Source organism: Adiantum capillus-veneris, chromosome 12 (assembly GCF_014529385.1).
Source record: "Adiantum capillus-veneris isolate H3 chromosome 12, ASM1452938v2, whole genome shotgun sequence".
In the NCBI taxonomy this organism is placed as follows: Eukaryota; Viridiplantae; Streptophyta; class Polypodiopsida; order Polypodiales; family Pteridaceae; genus Adiantum; species Adiantum capillus-veneris.
The window spans coordinates 110158359-110173547 of NC_140942.1; the positions used below are offsets into that span (position 1 = coordinate 110158359).

Sequence of the window (15189 nt, forward strand, 5' to 3'; positions counted from 1 at the left end):
CTGGAGGCAACGAAAGATGAAGTGTTGGAGCTGAAAGCAAAATTAGAGCTCCAAGACTTGACAATCAAGAGACTAAGGGCAACCCAGAGGGCTGCTTAGGCAAGTGCAAGGGGAGATAGTCAAGTTAATCAAGCCTTGGAAGCACAAATCACTGCCCTCCAAAAGGAATTACGGCTAAAACAAAGACAAAGAACGCATATGGTAGAAAGATCTCTAACTGCGTAGGAGAGAATGAAGGCTGAACACCAAAAGCTTCAAAAAGAACATGAAGAGCTCCAATGACAATTGGCTACATTGCAAGAAATTTTGGTGGACCAAGCAAAAGAAGCTACTAAAAAGGACATGCTTGGTCAACAACAGATAACAAAATTACAAAAAGAAATAGCCGAAGCAAGGACACAGGAGACTGAATCGGGGCCCAGTGATCTAGGGACTAACGCCAAAGACGAGCTCTTGGAAGTTCCTGAAGATGCAAAAGATCTGCAACACCAAGAAGAACAGATAGAGACATAGGAAGAAGCAGAGCGATCATTGACTGCAGAGGAGGAGACACGCCTCTAGATTATGATAGAAAAGTCCACAGCGGAAGACCACAGGGCAGCCTTAGAATGGGAGGGAAGAATGTTACACTCAGTAGGAATCCAAGGGCTTGCCACAAATGTGCTTAGGGAGGAATGGATGCAACCTTCACTCCCATATCCTCTCCTAAAGTATGAAGTGCTGGTGATAAAGAAGAGAGTCCAAGAGGAAGCCACAGAGCCAGTATATAAGGGAGACGTAAAAAATGCAGAGACTGCAAAGAAGATAGTGGACTCCCAACCCAAATGGAAAAAAGCTTGGCTTTTCAAGTACCCCAAATTTCTAAACTACTTGCTGGAAGCCCCAAAAATTGTCAGGGATGACATTCTATTTTTCCCAATCCCTCGTGTACGCACATGGGCAAACCACTTCAGAATCTTGAAGAGACATCCCAACTAGCTCAATTACCCATCTATGCCACCACCCAAGGAAGGAGAGAGAATAAGCGTCTCTTATATGGTGAAAACCCTAGAGGGCACCATTAAGATTTTCACTCGCTCCCCTGACTTGACGTGTGTGATGATCAGGAAAATATGCAAAACCCTACCGGCTTGCATTGAAGTGTTCGCACCGTCCAAAGCCACGGACTCAACCCTCCTATCAACGGGCGACACTCTCACCACAATGACATTTGATTTGTCAAAGCAACCATCCCCGGAGGTGTTACATCTATTATATCAAAGGGTAATGTTCTTACCAAGCTACCATATGCAAGCTTTTGAGGAAGCCTTTTACACCGGCTTCTTTACTTATGATAGCAAAATATTCGGCCCCACAGTCACCTTTGGCAATATAAGGTACCAGTCATGCTTGAAGATGCCAAATCCCCAAGGGTTCCATTGACACAAAGACAGCTTTTACCAGAAGCAGGAGATCAAGACCCATCATGTCAGAGATGACTTGAACGCGAAAGGGGGGAGTGTTGATGGCCAAACACTGAAGGAGTTTTTCCCAACTTTTTGTATCATGATTTTTGAAGCGGAATGACATTTTTTGTAATATTTAAGTGGCGAAAATTCCTTGTGGGAATGGGCCTCTAAGGAGGAAATGTATATAAGCCACTTATTGTAACCCTAAGCCAACTTTCGAATTAATCAAATCCCAAGTTTACTATGCGTTGTGTCTGAGAGAGAGAGAGAGAGAGAGAGAGAGAGAGAGAGAGAGAGAGAGAGAGAGAGAGAGAGAGAGAGAGAGAGAGATTTCTTCTCTTCCCTACGCGCTCCACAGAACCTCCATTGCGAAAGCGACACCGCCAATGCGTTAGCAACAACTAGGGCTTCAATCCAACGCCAAGCTTGCACGATTCCGGTGTCGTTGCGAAGCAAGCTCCTCCAAGATTGTGGGTGAGTTTTCTTGCAAACCGTGTGTCCGTTTGGTGATTTCTTTATACCTATGGGTTCACAATGAGTAGATCTACGGATTAGGACCATACACAACATTTGGTGCCTGTCTTTATACGCGATTGTCGCACGAGGCGATTTGAGGTAGGATATAGTTAGAGTCCATAAGGTAATGATCTCTTGATGAGGAGAGTGTTTCCTATAAGTTTTGTGACTTTTCAAATGTGTTTGGTCTAGTTTTGGATAGCATGGGCATCGTAGGTAGAGATGCTTTCACTAGCGCATAGAACATTAGATTTGATTTCTTTGAGTAGAGATTGTCTTAAAAGGTCGAGAAGGTGATTGATACTCATCTCCTTGTTTCGATGCGCCTGTGGGTTAAGCTTCATCCTTGGCTAACATAGAGTTCTTGGTTTTGTTCTCGCTATGCTAGCATCCGCTCGCGCAGTATCCACCAACACAAGAATTTTGAAAATTTCAGATTTTTCCTGTAGGTATGTATATTCCGTGCAATGCGGCGGGTGAGCTTGCAAGATGTTGTATCCTATGGAGCTTGTGGTATTATACTTACAAATCATGATTTTTCTATTATTCTTGCTACATGTTATGTTATACAAGTGACGAGTGGTGCAAAAATGAAGTTTTTAGCAAAAGATTTGAAGCAGAGCACATCATTATGCATCTTGGAAGGAGGGTTTTGAGTGTGCTCCCTCTTTCTTCTATCATAGTTGTTAGTGATGCCTATATACATGCGTCCATTCATGCTGCATGTGATGGAATATAATGTGTATCTGATGTTCGCTGCCTCTTGATGCCTACGTTGTCCTGTTCGAGCAGCATTACATGGTTCTTGTTGTCCTGTGTTGAATGGTAAGAGTCATGGCGGTTTGAGACAAAAAAGAGAAAATAAAAGCAAAGGACATTACATGAAAGAGTATATGCAAGTAAATTTGATTAACTCAATAGAAGCTCAACTATAGGCTGGGCCTGGTTACTATTGTAAGCATATGGGTCAAACTGTTTGAATCACAATGCGTAAAATTATTTGTCGTGCTGCCATGGGACTTTTTGTGTTGTGATAGATGGCGTGTATCCTTTGCACTCTTTCTTGAAGTTGGCCAAAATCTCGCTTGCATCGTTGTTTGACATGTCCATTAGTTCTACGGGCTGGCGTACAACAACATTACTAAAATGTACGGTTTGATGCTTGTCTTTGTCTACAGAAGGCGATTTGCATCCTCTATAGTCATGTGGTCCTCGGAGACGTCAATATCTGTGCCTAGCTTTACGATGATCTCTTTGGTAAGGCCTGTGTAAGTTAATTGTGTTAGTCCATTGCTATGTACTTATATGAGGAAAGGAGTTTTTGTGTGTTAATAAAATTGACATGTTGCTTGTTTGATTCCCATAGACTTATCCTCCGCGGATTTGTTCGCATACCTGTCCATGAATGCACGTAATTTTGTGTACTGCAATGTTCTGTTTGAAAAGGTCAAAAAGTCTCTGCATAAAAAATGGAAAACCAGCATTATATGTGCTGGCATACATCGAATGAAAACTAAGTAGTAGTGCTTGACATATACTATTATACCTTGTTGTTGCTCATGTTTAAGGCGATGTTGTTGCAATTTGGATATATGCCCTATGAGTGCAAATCACTGTAGTGGAACTGTTTATGTAGTCATGAACATCCTTCTCATGTAGTATGCATGCACTCAGAGTGGTCTCAATCTCTTGAACTGTGGGTTTCATTTTGTGAATAATGGTCAGGAAGTTAAGCAACTCTGGATTGGTGGCATGCCTGACAGGGCATGACATATTGTAAAAAGTGGCATGCAACTAGTGTATAGAGCTTGTGATGTGACACACGTAACATAGTTCCGTTGCATGGCTACACACGGGGGGTAGTTGGGTGAGGTATCCAAGCAAAATAACACACTTTTCACTAAAAGGATCATCCAACATCTCGCCTGTGACATTGACAATTTGCCTGACAACAAGATCAAAAGTTGTTTTTGTGAGCATGGATAATTCATCGATGATTATCATGCCCGCCTCCTTTATATCGATATATCGATCATCAATTTCATGAATGCATAGTGGGTAGAGTTCATTTCTAGCTGGTATTTTGATATGGTAATGAACTGTGGATGCCATGCTATTGAGCCTAGTTGTTTCCACTCCACACACTTATCTTGCTTAACATAGTCATACGTCAAACATCCAATCAAATGGGTTTTCCCACTGCATGGGGTTCCTGTGACAATGCGCAAACCTTTTGTGGTAGTCACCAAGCGGTCGTATATATTTTGTTGTTCGTTTATGAGTGTCAAATCGGCAACACTAGCAAATTCTCTTAGTACAACCAATGACTTCAGGCGATGGTGTTCTGTATCTGGGACATTGTCTAATGAAGTTGTCGTTGTTTCATTTGCTTTGCACAATGCAGTCTTTTGGATGATCATTTGGACAAGCTGGTCTATGGGATCAGAGATTAGCATGTTCTCCTGCGTGTACTCTATAAGGTACATCTCGAAGTCTTCGTTGCTCTGAATTAGATTCCTTATTTGGCACTCCATGAAGTAGGATGACAATGTATTTTCAGGTGATATTAGTTCAGCCTCTGCATGAAAGGATGTACAACAAAGCAGTACATTATAAAAGAAAGCCTTTGTGTGGTGTCCTGGGTGGTATTCTGTAAATCTGGTGAGCCTATTTTGATGTGTGATGGTGTTCCAATAGCTGTCTATTGAGCTCAACATTTTTCTTTGCAATGTAGAGGGCTTTTGAATAACATGATTCTTGTGGTATTCAAAGAATGTCAAATGTTCTAGCGTGGTTGGCCTGGCAGTCAACGGGGTGCATGACAACATTCTGTGATCTAGATAGAATATGATGCCTATGATCGGGAGGGGAGGAGTCTATGTAGTGAACAACCTCACTTTTTTATAAAATGGGAATCTCCAAGCAATTCAATGCAGCCTTTGTCACTGAAATTGGTTTGGTTAGTAGCCAGGAAACTATTAGCTGCAGTTTAATCTTATCCAATCCCTCTAAGGCCAATTTGATGGTCGATTCTGCAGATATGTGAAGTGTACCAATTGTCTCATCCTTCGTTGTGTATTTAAGCAAATAATATGATATCGACGAGTTTGTGACATGTTGGATATTCATATGAGCTCCCAAAAGAAGAAGTATGATTGGGTGGTATGGCACAACATTTCGATGCTCGAAACTTGGTCGATGAAACATCCACTTCAAGCAATGAGGGTCCAAGACTGGGAGAGGGTTTTGTTGGATATCATATGCAAACCCATACTTGCACTTAAATGTGACATGCATCACGATAGACATGAATTTTTTAATGGAGGACAAGTTCGTGTGGTGTCCCTACATGTATATCAATGGCAGTTGCTATCGAGATATGAGCAATAATCTCTGATGCAGTTTGGTCAATCCATAAGATAACATGGGCATGGATAGATCCCCTGTTTTGAATCTCATATCGTATAAGATGGTGGTGAACACGCCCTAGAATTTGTTGGCCATGAAATACATATTGTTGCATGAATTTTTTCAATCGATTTGTGGAAGAGTAGCACACGTTCAATTGGGCAATCCTTCCAAGCTAATTGAGGGTTCATAGTTCGGGCTATATCTTCGAGTGTGTGTATCTCCGTCCACTTGGTGCATGTCACTTCATTTGTCGTGAATGTCATGAAAATGTTTGGCAAACCCCATGCATCTACCATACTGATCAAATCCTTCAGACATCGTTTATGCCATGATGGAGTGCCAGCAATTGTTGCAGGAAGGTTGAAGTGAAGTATGTTTTGAATAGCCTCCTCGTCATTCGCATTGTTGTGTGCCCTATATATTTGTCGATATCTCGATGTAAAACAGATGTTGTTGTACTATTTGCAATCAATATTGCCTGCTTCAACTGAAACATCAGGAGGAGGTATGGCTTGTGCAATGTAAACAATGAGAATAATGCATGAATTCGCATCCTGATATACTCATTGAACCGAATATGACCATTGTAGTGGCCACAGCCAAATGGAAATAAGAAGGGAAAAACTACCGATTCTATTGTGCTCTTTGTAGACCGAGTCGCGTGCGGGCAAGCCGTTGTACATGAATGAAGCTACACGATTGACAAGAAAGTTATCATTGCAAAGTTGGATGGAGCTAAACTTGTGTGTATCAGATGTGCTATATGCGCGCCGTTGCGATGGTTCAACCATTGTCTGCAGAATCGAGAAGCTGTTATCATTCTCCACCTGAGTAATGAGATCAAAGGGCTGCAGTTCAGCATGGCGTCGGATCGTATCGCACAAAACATCTTTAGACAATATGCATAGCCCTAGTCTCTTGTGCCTTTTCTCGGCCATGCTCTTGTATCTTTGTAGTGGGAGATTGTGTAGTATATTGAAAGCAAGCACATATGAGATGTCTGAAGTAGAAAGTTCCTGGGTCGTTGAGTGTAGAGTGTGATTACTTGTCCAACACAACAACGGATTATCGAGTAGCAACCCCTTCTCCAGTAATCTGCGTGCTATAGCATGAGTAGTTTTCATCGCATTGATGGAGATGTCGACTACACTGAGGAGTTGCACATGCATCTGTTTTGCAGATAGAAGTCGTTGTATACAATTAGGGGTGTAGATGGGAGCTATCTTTTCTGTAAGCACTATAAGATGTCCATGTACATTTCACTTTTGCATGGTCCAAGGCATTATGCCATAACACATAAGCCAAGGCGGTGGAAGTATCTGGTTCAGATGTTGGGTAATGTCGTCGATCATGATATGTAAAATTTGTTAGTCCGCAATATTGACATATTTCTAGATTATGGGCAACAACGTCGCACTGTGTTGTCCAATCTCTATGTAATGCAGCTACTTCAAACCATGATCTAGCGTACGGACGTAAGGCTAGCTTCATGCTGGTTGCAACTTGTTGTCTAGTCCTCTAACGGTTGTTATGAAGTACTACATTTTGAGCGCTCCTCATTTTCACACTAACAGAAGATAAAGTATTGGTCACTACAGATACGTGCTGTGCAGTCGACAGAGCATGCATTGTCAAACGCTGGAAAAATTTAATGGCTAATATCAAATTTGTACAAGATTGTGCAGTGGCTAAAGGAAACTACCAGAAGAGACTTCAAAAATGCAATATTCACAACGATCAATTAAATACCAACCTGCTTTTTCGGTATAGTTTCTTCAAAGCATGCAACGAAAGGCAGACCTGCTCCGCAAAGCATCAAAAAATCATTTGACAAGTTAGAATTCTCATCATGTTTTTAGCAAACAAGGGAAAGCAAGAGCAAAAAGTGCGCGTCATGCAAACATGCTATACAACAGTGGGCACCCTGTCTCCCCATAAATAATGAGAAATGGAAGCCTTGCCCTGCCTGTAGATTGTATGTGCCGTCCAAGCAGACACATAGACATGGAGATTGGGAATTGGATGACAAACCTTTCTGAAAGCGTCGTTCGGTACTCTTTGGCACTATCTTGTTGCTGATAACCTTATCGATGGCTCTAGATATACACAGTTTGTATTGCTTGCTGAAGCTGAAAGGTGATAAATATCATTAATCTTAACCAATTAAACATCTCATCATTGCCATATCTTGCTATCGTATCATAGTTGCTAATCAATGTTGCATACACTAAGGTAGTCAGAGAGAGAGAGAGAGAGAGAGAGAGAGAGAGAGAGAGAGAGAGAGAGAGAGAGAGAGAGAGAGAGAAAGAACAAGGATAACAAAATTTTAACGCCGTGTGAAAGTAAGGTTATACCCCCGTTGTTGTGTTGATCGGTGCTGCACGTTTGTTGTTGTTCTACCATCCACGTCAACAGGGAGCTTTTTTGCTACACGTCAACATAGAGTTTTTAACAATGGTACTAAAAAGCAGAGTTCGTTGTAGCATAGCGACTGTGAACCAGAAAGCTTCCACTTGTAGGTAGGGGACAATAGGGCAGGTTCGTGACTTGTAGAGTTCTTTAACAATGGTACTGAAAAGCAGAGTTCGTTGTATAGCAGAGCGACTCTGAAGCGGAAAGCTTCCACTTGTAGGTAGGGGACAATATGGCAGGTTCGTGACTTGTAGAGTTCTTTAACAATGGTACTGAAATGCAGAGTTCATTGTAGTAGAGCGACTCTAAAGCGGAAAGCTTCAACTTGTAGGTAGGGGACAACATAGCAGGTTCGTGACTTGTAGGTCTATAGGTCTGTATTGGCAATGATAAGCTCTAAGTGAATTTTATAGGCTTTGAAAAACACCAACAATGATAAGCGAACACAGTAGCGTAGAGTTGAAAAACGCAAGTGATGAAAAACGCCAGCGATAAAAGGCGATTAGCTATGAAAGGATTCGAAAAACAAAGCAGATGAGGTTGAGGATTGGCCATACGATGATGGCAGTCAACTAACGTCAGAGAACTGGTTTACGTAGACGAGCCTGCACGCATATTTGAATATAATTTGTTACAAAATGACCTTGCAAAAAAAAGCAATTATGTCTAAAAATAATGAAGCAATTCATCTCCAAAGCCTACATAACCATCTCAAATTCTAGTTTTAACATCTTGTATGATAGACAATCAGCCTTCTTATGAAAAGCTACAAACTTTTTTATTTTTGGAGAACTTTACTCTCACAACTAGGGGTATTATTGGAATTTTGGAAAATTCGAAGGGCATTTGGGGAATTTATGGCAAAATATTCTGGGAATTTTGGAAATTTGAAGGGTAATTTGGGAATTTCCACAAATTTGAGGGGTATTTTGGTAATTTTCCCTTTTTTCTAACACTGCTGGGCGGTGTGCCACGTGGGCTGACTTTTACATTATTTTGGGATCGTCGGGGTAATTAGGTCATGCCGGTGCTGATTAGGATGAGCACATGCTCCTATACGTCCCGTGTTTAACGAGGGTCGGCAAGTCCACCATTTCCATGCATATGGGTGGTCATATATAACAGCTGCCATGGGCTACGGTGGCTCTCGACACCGCCCACCTCGCCCAATCCTGCAGGTAGCCATTTTTGCATTCTCCATTTCTTACTTTGTGTTGTTGCGTGTCTATGTGCTGCTCCTAGTAATTTTGTCTTTTCCGCTTTCTTGTGCATTTGGGCAGTTTCACGCTCCGCGATCTGTGCCCTTGTGCAGTCTTAAGGTTCAGTTATTATCATTTTTTAATTGCGGCTTTACTGGGCAAAAGGCTTTGTTAAAACGAATAGCTTACAAAAGAGCGAAAAGCGCTTGACGATTGATATATTTGCAGTGCGTGGATTTCTCTAGTACTTTGGATTTCTAAAGTCTGGATTTATCTAGTTGGGAGTGGGAAGAGGTGCTAACGCGTTACGCGCTAGAGTCATGGAGTGCCCTTCTAAAGAGCAGATTTTGCAAGGGCCACCTTCCTGCTCAGTGTGCTTTGAAGCTGTGAATGATGCGAACGAGCGCTCCATCGCTAAGTTAATTTGTGGGCATCAGTTCCACTTGGGTAAGTACATTCCTTGATTTTGTCTGCTTTTAGTTTTTCTGGAAGACAAATTTACTGATTGATTCTAAGAAAAGATCAGACGTATGGGAGAGTAACTGAATTTCTTGGTGGCCCCTTTGGACCTTAATTGCAATATGTCGCAAGGCTTTTGAAGTATTGGATTAAGATATCCACAAAAAGTAAACGAAATCATCAGGATGAAAGATTTTTTTTTTTTTTTTGGTAACAAGACCGAAGCTATTCTATGCTCTCTTGTGTGCATACCTTCTTTTTTTTGTAAGCATATGGGAAAGCAGGAACTACCTTACGTGGAGTTGCTTTTAATGCAAATTTTTATGTTTAGATGCTTTATGATTACATCAGCCTATTCTGAACAATTAAATTGATTAGAGGCACCTCTTATCTTTAAGATCAGTGCAATGCAGTGGTAGGGTGCATTATCCTCGAAGCTGTACGGAGTCTGGACCAAAGCTTGGCAGGATTTTAAGACTGCCTTTTATTACAGTATTTACTTTTTCCCAGCATGGTCTAACTTTTGGATTTACCCCATTGACACTTTGGAGACTTATACTTAGCGGTTTTGGGATACCATTTTGGCAAAATCTATTTTCAGAGATTATACACTGCCAGGTCAGACTGACAAGTACACAGTGAAACTACCTTTTACACTCTGAGATTACTCATGTTGGCAAAGGTATTGCCAACATGAGGCAACTCATGGCACGTGTCCAGGTTGGCTACCATATGATCAAGAAGGATTCGGTTTGAACTGGCCCGTAGGGTGGTAGGCGTTGGCTTTCACCCAAAATTCTTTACTTTAGACACACACACACAGCACTTTGCAAAGGTAACCTATAATGGGGATTAACACCTAAGTACACACACGGCTCGGAAGCTAGAATGCTCCGAGCAGACGCTGACAACCTGTAGGCCCCAAAATTGGCGCCCCTTTCGGTATTTCTTTATTCTTTAACAGAGGGAATAAAACCTGTGATCTCCTACAAGCTGCCCGGAAAGTCACCTATTGCGTGGGGATACTGACTGTGAAGCGTCCTAGTGCAGTTATGTTGCTGAAATCGGGCCAGAACAGGTGTTTCTTAGCCTAGATTGTGCGCGACGCATACGGACACTTTGCAAAACCTGGCGAGAATCTGTAGCACGCTGAATTCTCTGTTTTCTGCCCCGAAAATGCGCTCGTTCACCTGTACAGCGGTCCCCTCGCGTTCCGAACCTCCTGGGGGTATTAGGGTCCGTTTAGGGCCGAAACCCTAAACCTGCAAAAATACACAGCAGGCTGTAAATCCCTGTGTTCGGCTCCGTTTCGTGGCCGGTCGCATCTGTAGCAAGACCTCGAGCTCCTGCACCTGTAGGGCTACTTGCCCTTTGAATCGGACGAGATGTCTGGCGTGAAACCTCTCCGAATTCACGTGTACCTGCGGGGGATTAGCCGCTAGCTAATCCAGTACCTGTGCAATCGCGCATGAACCCACATAGCTGCACATTGGTCAAATGAAAAGCCCACTAGTGGGGCGTAACATACTGCTCGTAAGGGAGAGAGAGAGAGCAGTGCGTAGCGTACAGGGCATTACTCCTGGCACTGCACTGTACATAAGAGGGAAAGGAGGCACTCCATAGCTCTTAACCTGTGGACAGAGAGTTGCAAATGAGCCTCCCAGCTATAAAATCAGCGCCAACTCTTCCTTGCATTGGAAAGTGCACAAAAATGTGACACTTGGCGCATTTACAAGCATTTTCACGTTTCAGGTTCGCCGCTTAAAAATACCCCAACTGATCGCCCAGTTGACTTCGCGGCAGAGTTGTAAAATGTTCTCCTAGTCATACCGGAGGTAATGATGCGAACACATTTCTCGGCCCAAAATAGCAGTTCCCTAAATTTTAGGAGATGCTTCTGTTGGGCTCCCAGTGGTCTTCTGACCATCTATCCTCATTGGGACTGCATCCAAAAATGCAATGTGGCCCAATTGTCGGTTACTTTTTTGTTGGTAGTCACACCTTGACTCTAGGCCTTTATTGAGTTCACTTCCTAGTATCCACCAACTTACTAAATGCGACGGAGTGACCTATATGATCTTGCTCTGAGCCTAGACATCTTCTTACCATATGAATTCCAATGCAGACCACTACCCATCTGCGGGTGAAACTACCGTTCACATTGGCCATGCAATGTCCGACCGTTTGCTACTTCAAGAAGAGGGTCTCAAAAATAAAACAAAATCCCTTGGAAAGAAACCAACAACTAAAGTTAGCAGTTGCCACGTCCTCGTGACATAGTTAACAGTTGCCACGTCCCCGTGACATACCCCCCTCTTGAAATCGCAAACGTCCTCGATTGCGTACCATAAATACACGCCACTGATGATCTTGTGCTATTAACACTCTTTTATCATCGCATGTATCCGCAAGAAAGGTCATAACACGTAGACACAAATGAATTAATGAGGCCTTCATACTTTTGTCATTTCCATCTATTACAGTGAATTCATATGTACATTTGATGTGCTAGCTCTATCATTACCCCTCCTTTTCACACGTTGGGTTGGGGCATAAGTAGGCTGGAACCCAAAGGCTTCAAGGTAAAGCTGCAGTACATTTGGTGACTGACAGTTCATGCTCTTCCATCCACTTTGCATCCATAGGTGGATAGTTCTTGAACTTCACCAAATATGTCTTGCAACTTGTCCTTTAACTTTTCTGTCCTTTTGTGCCAAAACTTGCTCAGGTACCAGGATCTCATCAAGTTCCTTAACTTTTGGCTGATCCTCATCTGGCATATCTTCTGGTACATCACCCACGAAGGGTCTTAGAAGACTCACGTGAAACGCATTATCAGGCAATTTCAGCCTGTAAGCCACATCGCTGATCTTGTCAAGCACTTGAAAAGGCCCATAGTAACGCATGCTGAGCTTGGGAAACAGCCGTTCCTTGCCCTTTATCTTCTTTAATCTTGCCTTTTCGAACTTTAACAGAACCCAATCACCAGGTGATAACAACAATTCACGACGGTGACAATCAATAGCCTTTTTCTGCTTTGCCTGAGTCTTCTCCAAGGCAACTTTAATTTTCTTATACATCTCATCCATGTTCTCAACATATTGATCTTCCTCAAAGATTTTGTCCTTTGTATGCAAAATGGGAGGAACCTTTTTGCCGCCTTCAACAATCTCAAAAGGTGCTTTGCCAGTAGACGAATGCACTGTATTATTGTACGCATACTCAAGCATAAGCAAATACTGTTCCCACTTGCCCTTATTATTTGACACATAGCATTTAAGCAGATCTAAGACAGTAGAATTAGCCTCTTCTGACTGTCCATCAGTTTGTGGATGAAACGAAGACGAGAACTTGAGCGTAGTGCCCATGTTCTCAAACAATCCTCTCCAGAACAAACTGGTCATGCGAGGATCACGATCACTGATAATCGATTGTGGCATACCATGGTACTTAAACACATTGTACATGAACAAGCGTGCCATCTGATCAGATTTTATCTTCTTCCTGACAGGGATAAAATGAGCCTGCTTGTTGAACGTGCAAATAATGGTCCATATACCATCATTCCCTGTTGGCGTTCTTGGAAGATCAAAGATAAAGTCCATAGCAATGCTTTGCCATGGCTTATCCGGAATCAGCAGTGGTTGTAACAACCCTGGTGCCTTTTGCCTGTCAAACTTGACCTTTTGGCACACTATGCATGCTCGCACAAAGGCATCCACATCTCTCCTCAAGGTAGGCCAATAGAAGAATGTCTCTACCACTTTAACTGTTGCATCAATGCCACGATGCCCTGCATATGGTGGGACATGACTCTCTTCCATGACCTTATGTCGCAGTGGCCTAGTGACAAAGTCTGCCATGCATCATCATAAAACCGTCTCTGAGGAGGTAGTGCTCGTGATGTTGCCCCTCTTGTAACTGTTCAAAGATCCTTGCAAAATCTTCATCAGCAGTATACTGTTCCTTCATGTCATCTAACTCATGATGATAAGGAATTGACACAGCTGAAATTTGTGGCTTTCTTGATAACGCATCAGCCACAACATTCTTCTTGCCTTCCACATGCATAATCTGGAAGTGGAACATGGAAAAAATGTTTGCCCAGGAAGAATTCACTTTTCTTAGGATTGACAAGTAACCTGTGAGTGCGCAGCTCTTCCAACACAATGGTCAAGTGACGCATATGCTCCTCTTCATTCTTCGAATACACTATCATGTCATCGAAGAATGTCCCAACAAACTGTTGATGTGAGCCTTAGGTCTCTCTGGCGGCAATTGCGACGGTAATGAATCAGAAAAACAGTCACTAAACTTTTGCGAAAATGCTGACCTTTCTTTATCTAACACAGATAAATTTGACTGATCACTATCTGAGACATCACGTGCAAAAATCAAGTACACAGAAAGATGATTCTTTATTACAGAAGTGATAGCAGAAGTAGATACAATAGGGACTGACTCTCCTTTAAGCTTTACATCCAAGATGTGAGTTTTGCCCCTATGTTGTACGGTGATCTTTTTGTTGTAGGCATCCAAGACTCCATGCACTCCGAACACCCATGGGATCCCCAACCAGAGTTACCGGGGAACGCCCCTTAGCCCCCGTTCCGGCGTTCTGGGGGGCAGTTCCCTTCCCGAACGTTCCGAAACGTCCCGGAACGTCTGACGTTCCAGGTGGCCAGTGCAAACCGGAATGGCCGTTCCGGAACGCCCCCGGAATGTTCCGGAATGCCCCTGGAACGGCCAACGGCTACAAACAAATTTGGCAAAAATTGGAAAAATTGAAGTAAATGTTTGGGCTTCTTTTTGAAGTGTGCAAGGCCTCAAGGACTCATTAAATGCACCCCCCTCCCCCTTTCTCTCCACAAGCTAATCCTCAAGGGTCAAGCTCTCTCCCTCTCACACTCTCAAGATCTCTCCCTCTCAAGACTCACTCTCTCAAGGCTCAAGGCTTCAAGCCTTCAAGCTCTCTTCCTCTCCCTCCCACTCTCTCAAATCTCTCCCTCTCCCTCTCCCTCTCTCGAGTCTCTCCCTCTCACTCTCTCAAGCTCTCTCTCTCTCTCATCTTCATCTAGTCATAGCAAGGTTGAATGGTCTTCAAAACGAGTTTTTTGTGAGTATTAGAGTCAAAGCACTCTAATACTCCTTGTATTTAAACACAAGGAGCTAAAAAATGCACTATTTGGGTGTTTTTTAACCTCCCGTTCCGCGCCGTTCCCGTTCCGGACCCCTAGCCATTCCCCCGTTCCGCGGGGATCCCGTCGCCGTTCCCGTTCCGCGTTCCGGGTAACTATGTCCCTAACAAGGCGTCACAACCTTCCAGCGGCATGATATAGAACTCTTCTGTGTCCACATACGACTGAATATGCAGACGCAGCTTTCCAATGATGGGAGTAACACACTCTGAGTCGCCAGGACATGCCAACCCTGCCTCTGCTGTGTACCACATCTCTTCAGCTCTGATGCCCAGTTTCATAGCTAACTCTGGTGAGACGAAGTTGGCTTTGGCTGTCACGATTGTGACTATGTTAACAACATTACATCTACTCCTAGTTGCAGATACGCGAAGTGCCATGCCAAGGAGGACCCCTGCGCTTGGATGGTCACACTGTCACAAACGGGAGCGCATAACAATATAAAATACATTCGGATAAATAGGATTTATCACTTATTACTGAAGCCAGAGGATATAGAGAGAAATAAATAGAGAGAGAGATAGAGAGTGAGAAGGTCGACACAGT

The 15189-nt window shown here is 43.0% G+C and overlaps 1 protein-coding gene across 2 annotated transcripts in view; it reads left to right on the top strand.

Annotated features, from left to right (window-relative positions):
* The first annotated feature begins 8809 nt into the window (after positions 1-8809).
* LOC147446314 (uncharacterized) overlaps positions 8810-15189 on the top strand; it is a 54893-nt gene continuing 48513 nt past the window's right edge. The window contains exons 1-3 of one of the 2 annotated variants that reach the window (XM_086525574.1): positions 8815-8965; positions 9068-9106; positions 9215-9433. In XM_086525574.1, coding sequence (XP_086381700.1) covers positions 9307-9433 — 127 coding nt within the window. In that variant the 5' untranslated portion in view covers positions 8815-8965; positions 9068-9106; positions 9215-9306. Of the gene's footprint in view, positions 8966-9067; positions 9107-9214; positions 9434-15189 lie in introns of both variants that reach the window. The other variant, XM_086525575.1, reaches the window with a different exon arrangement.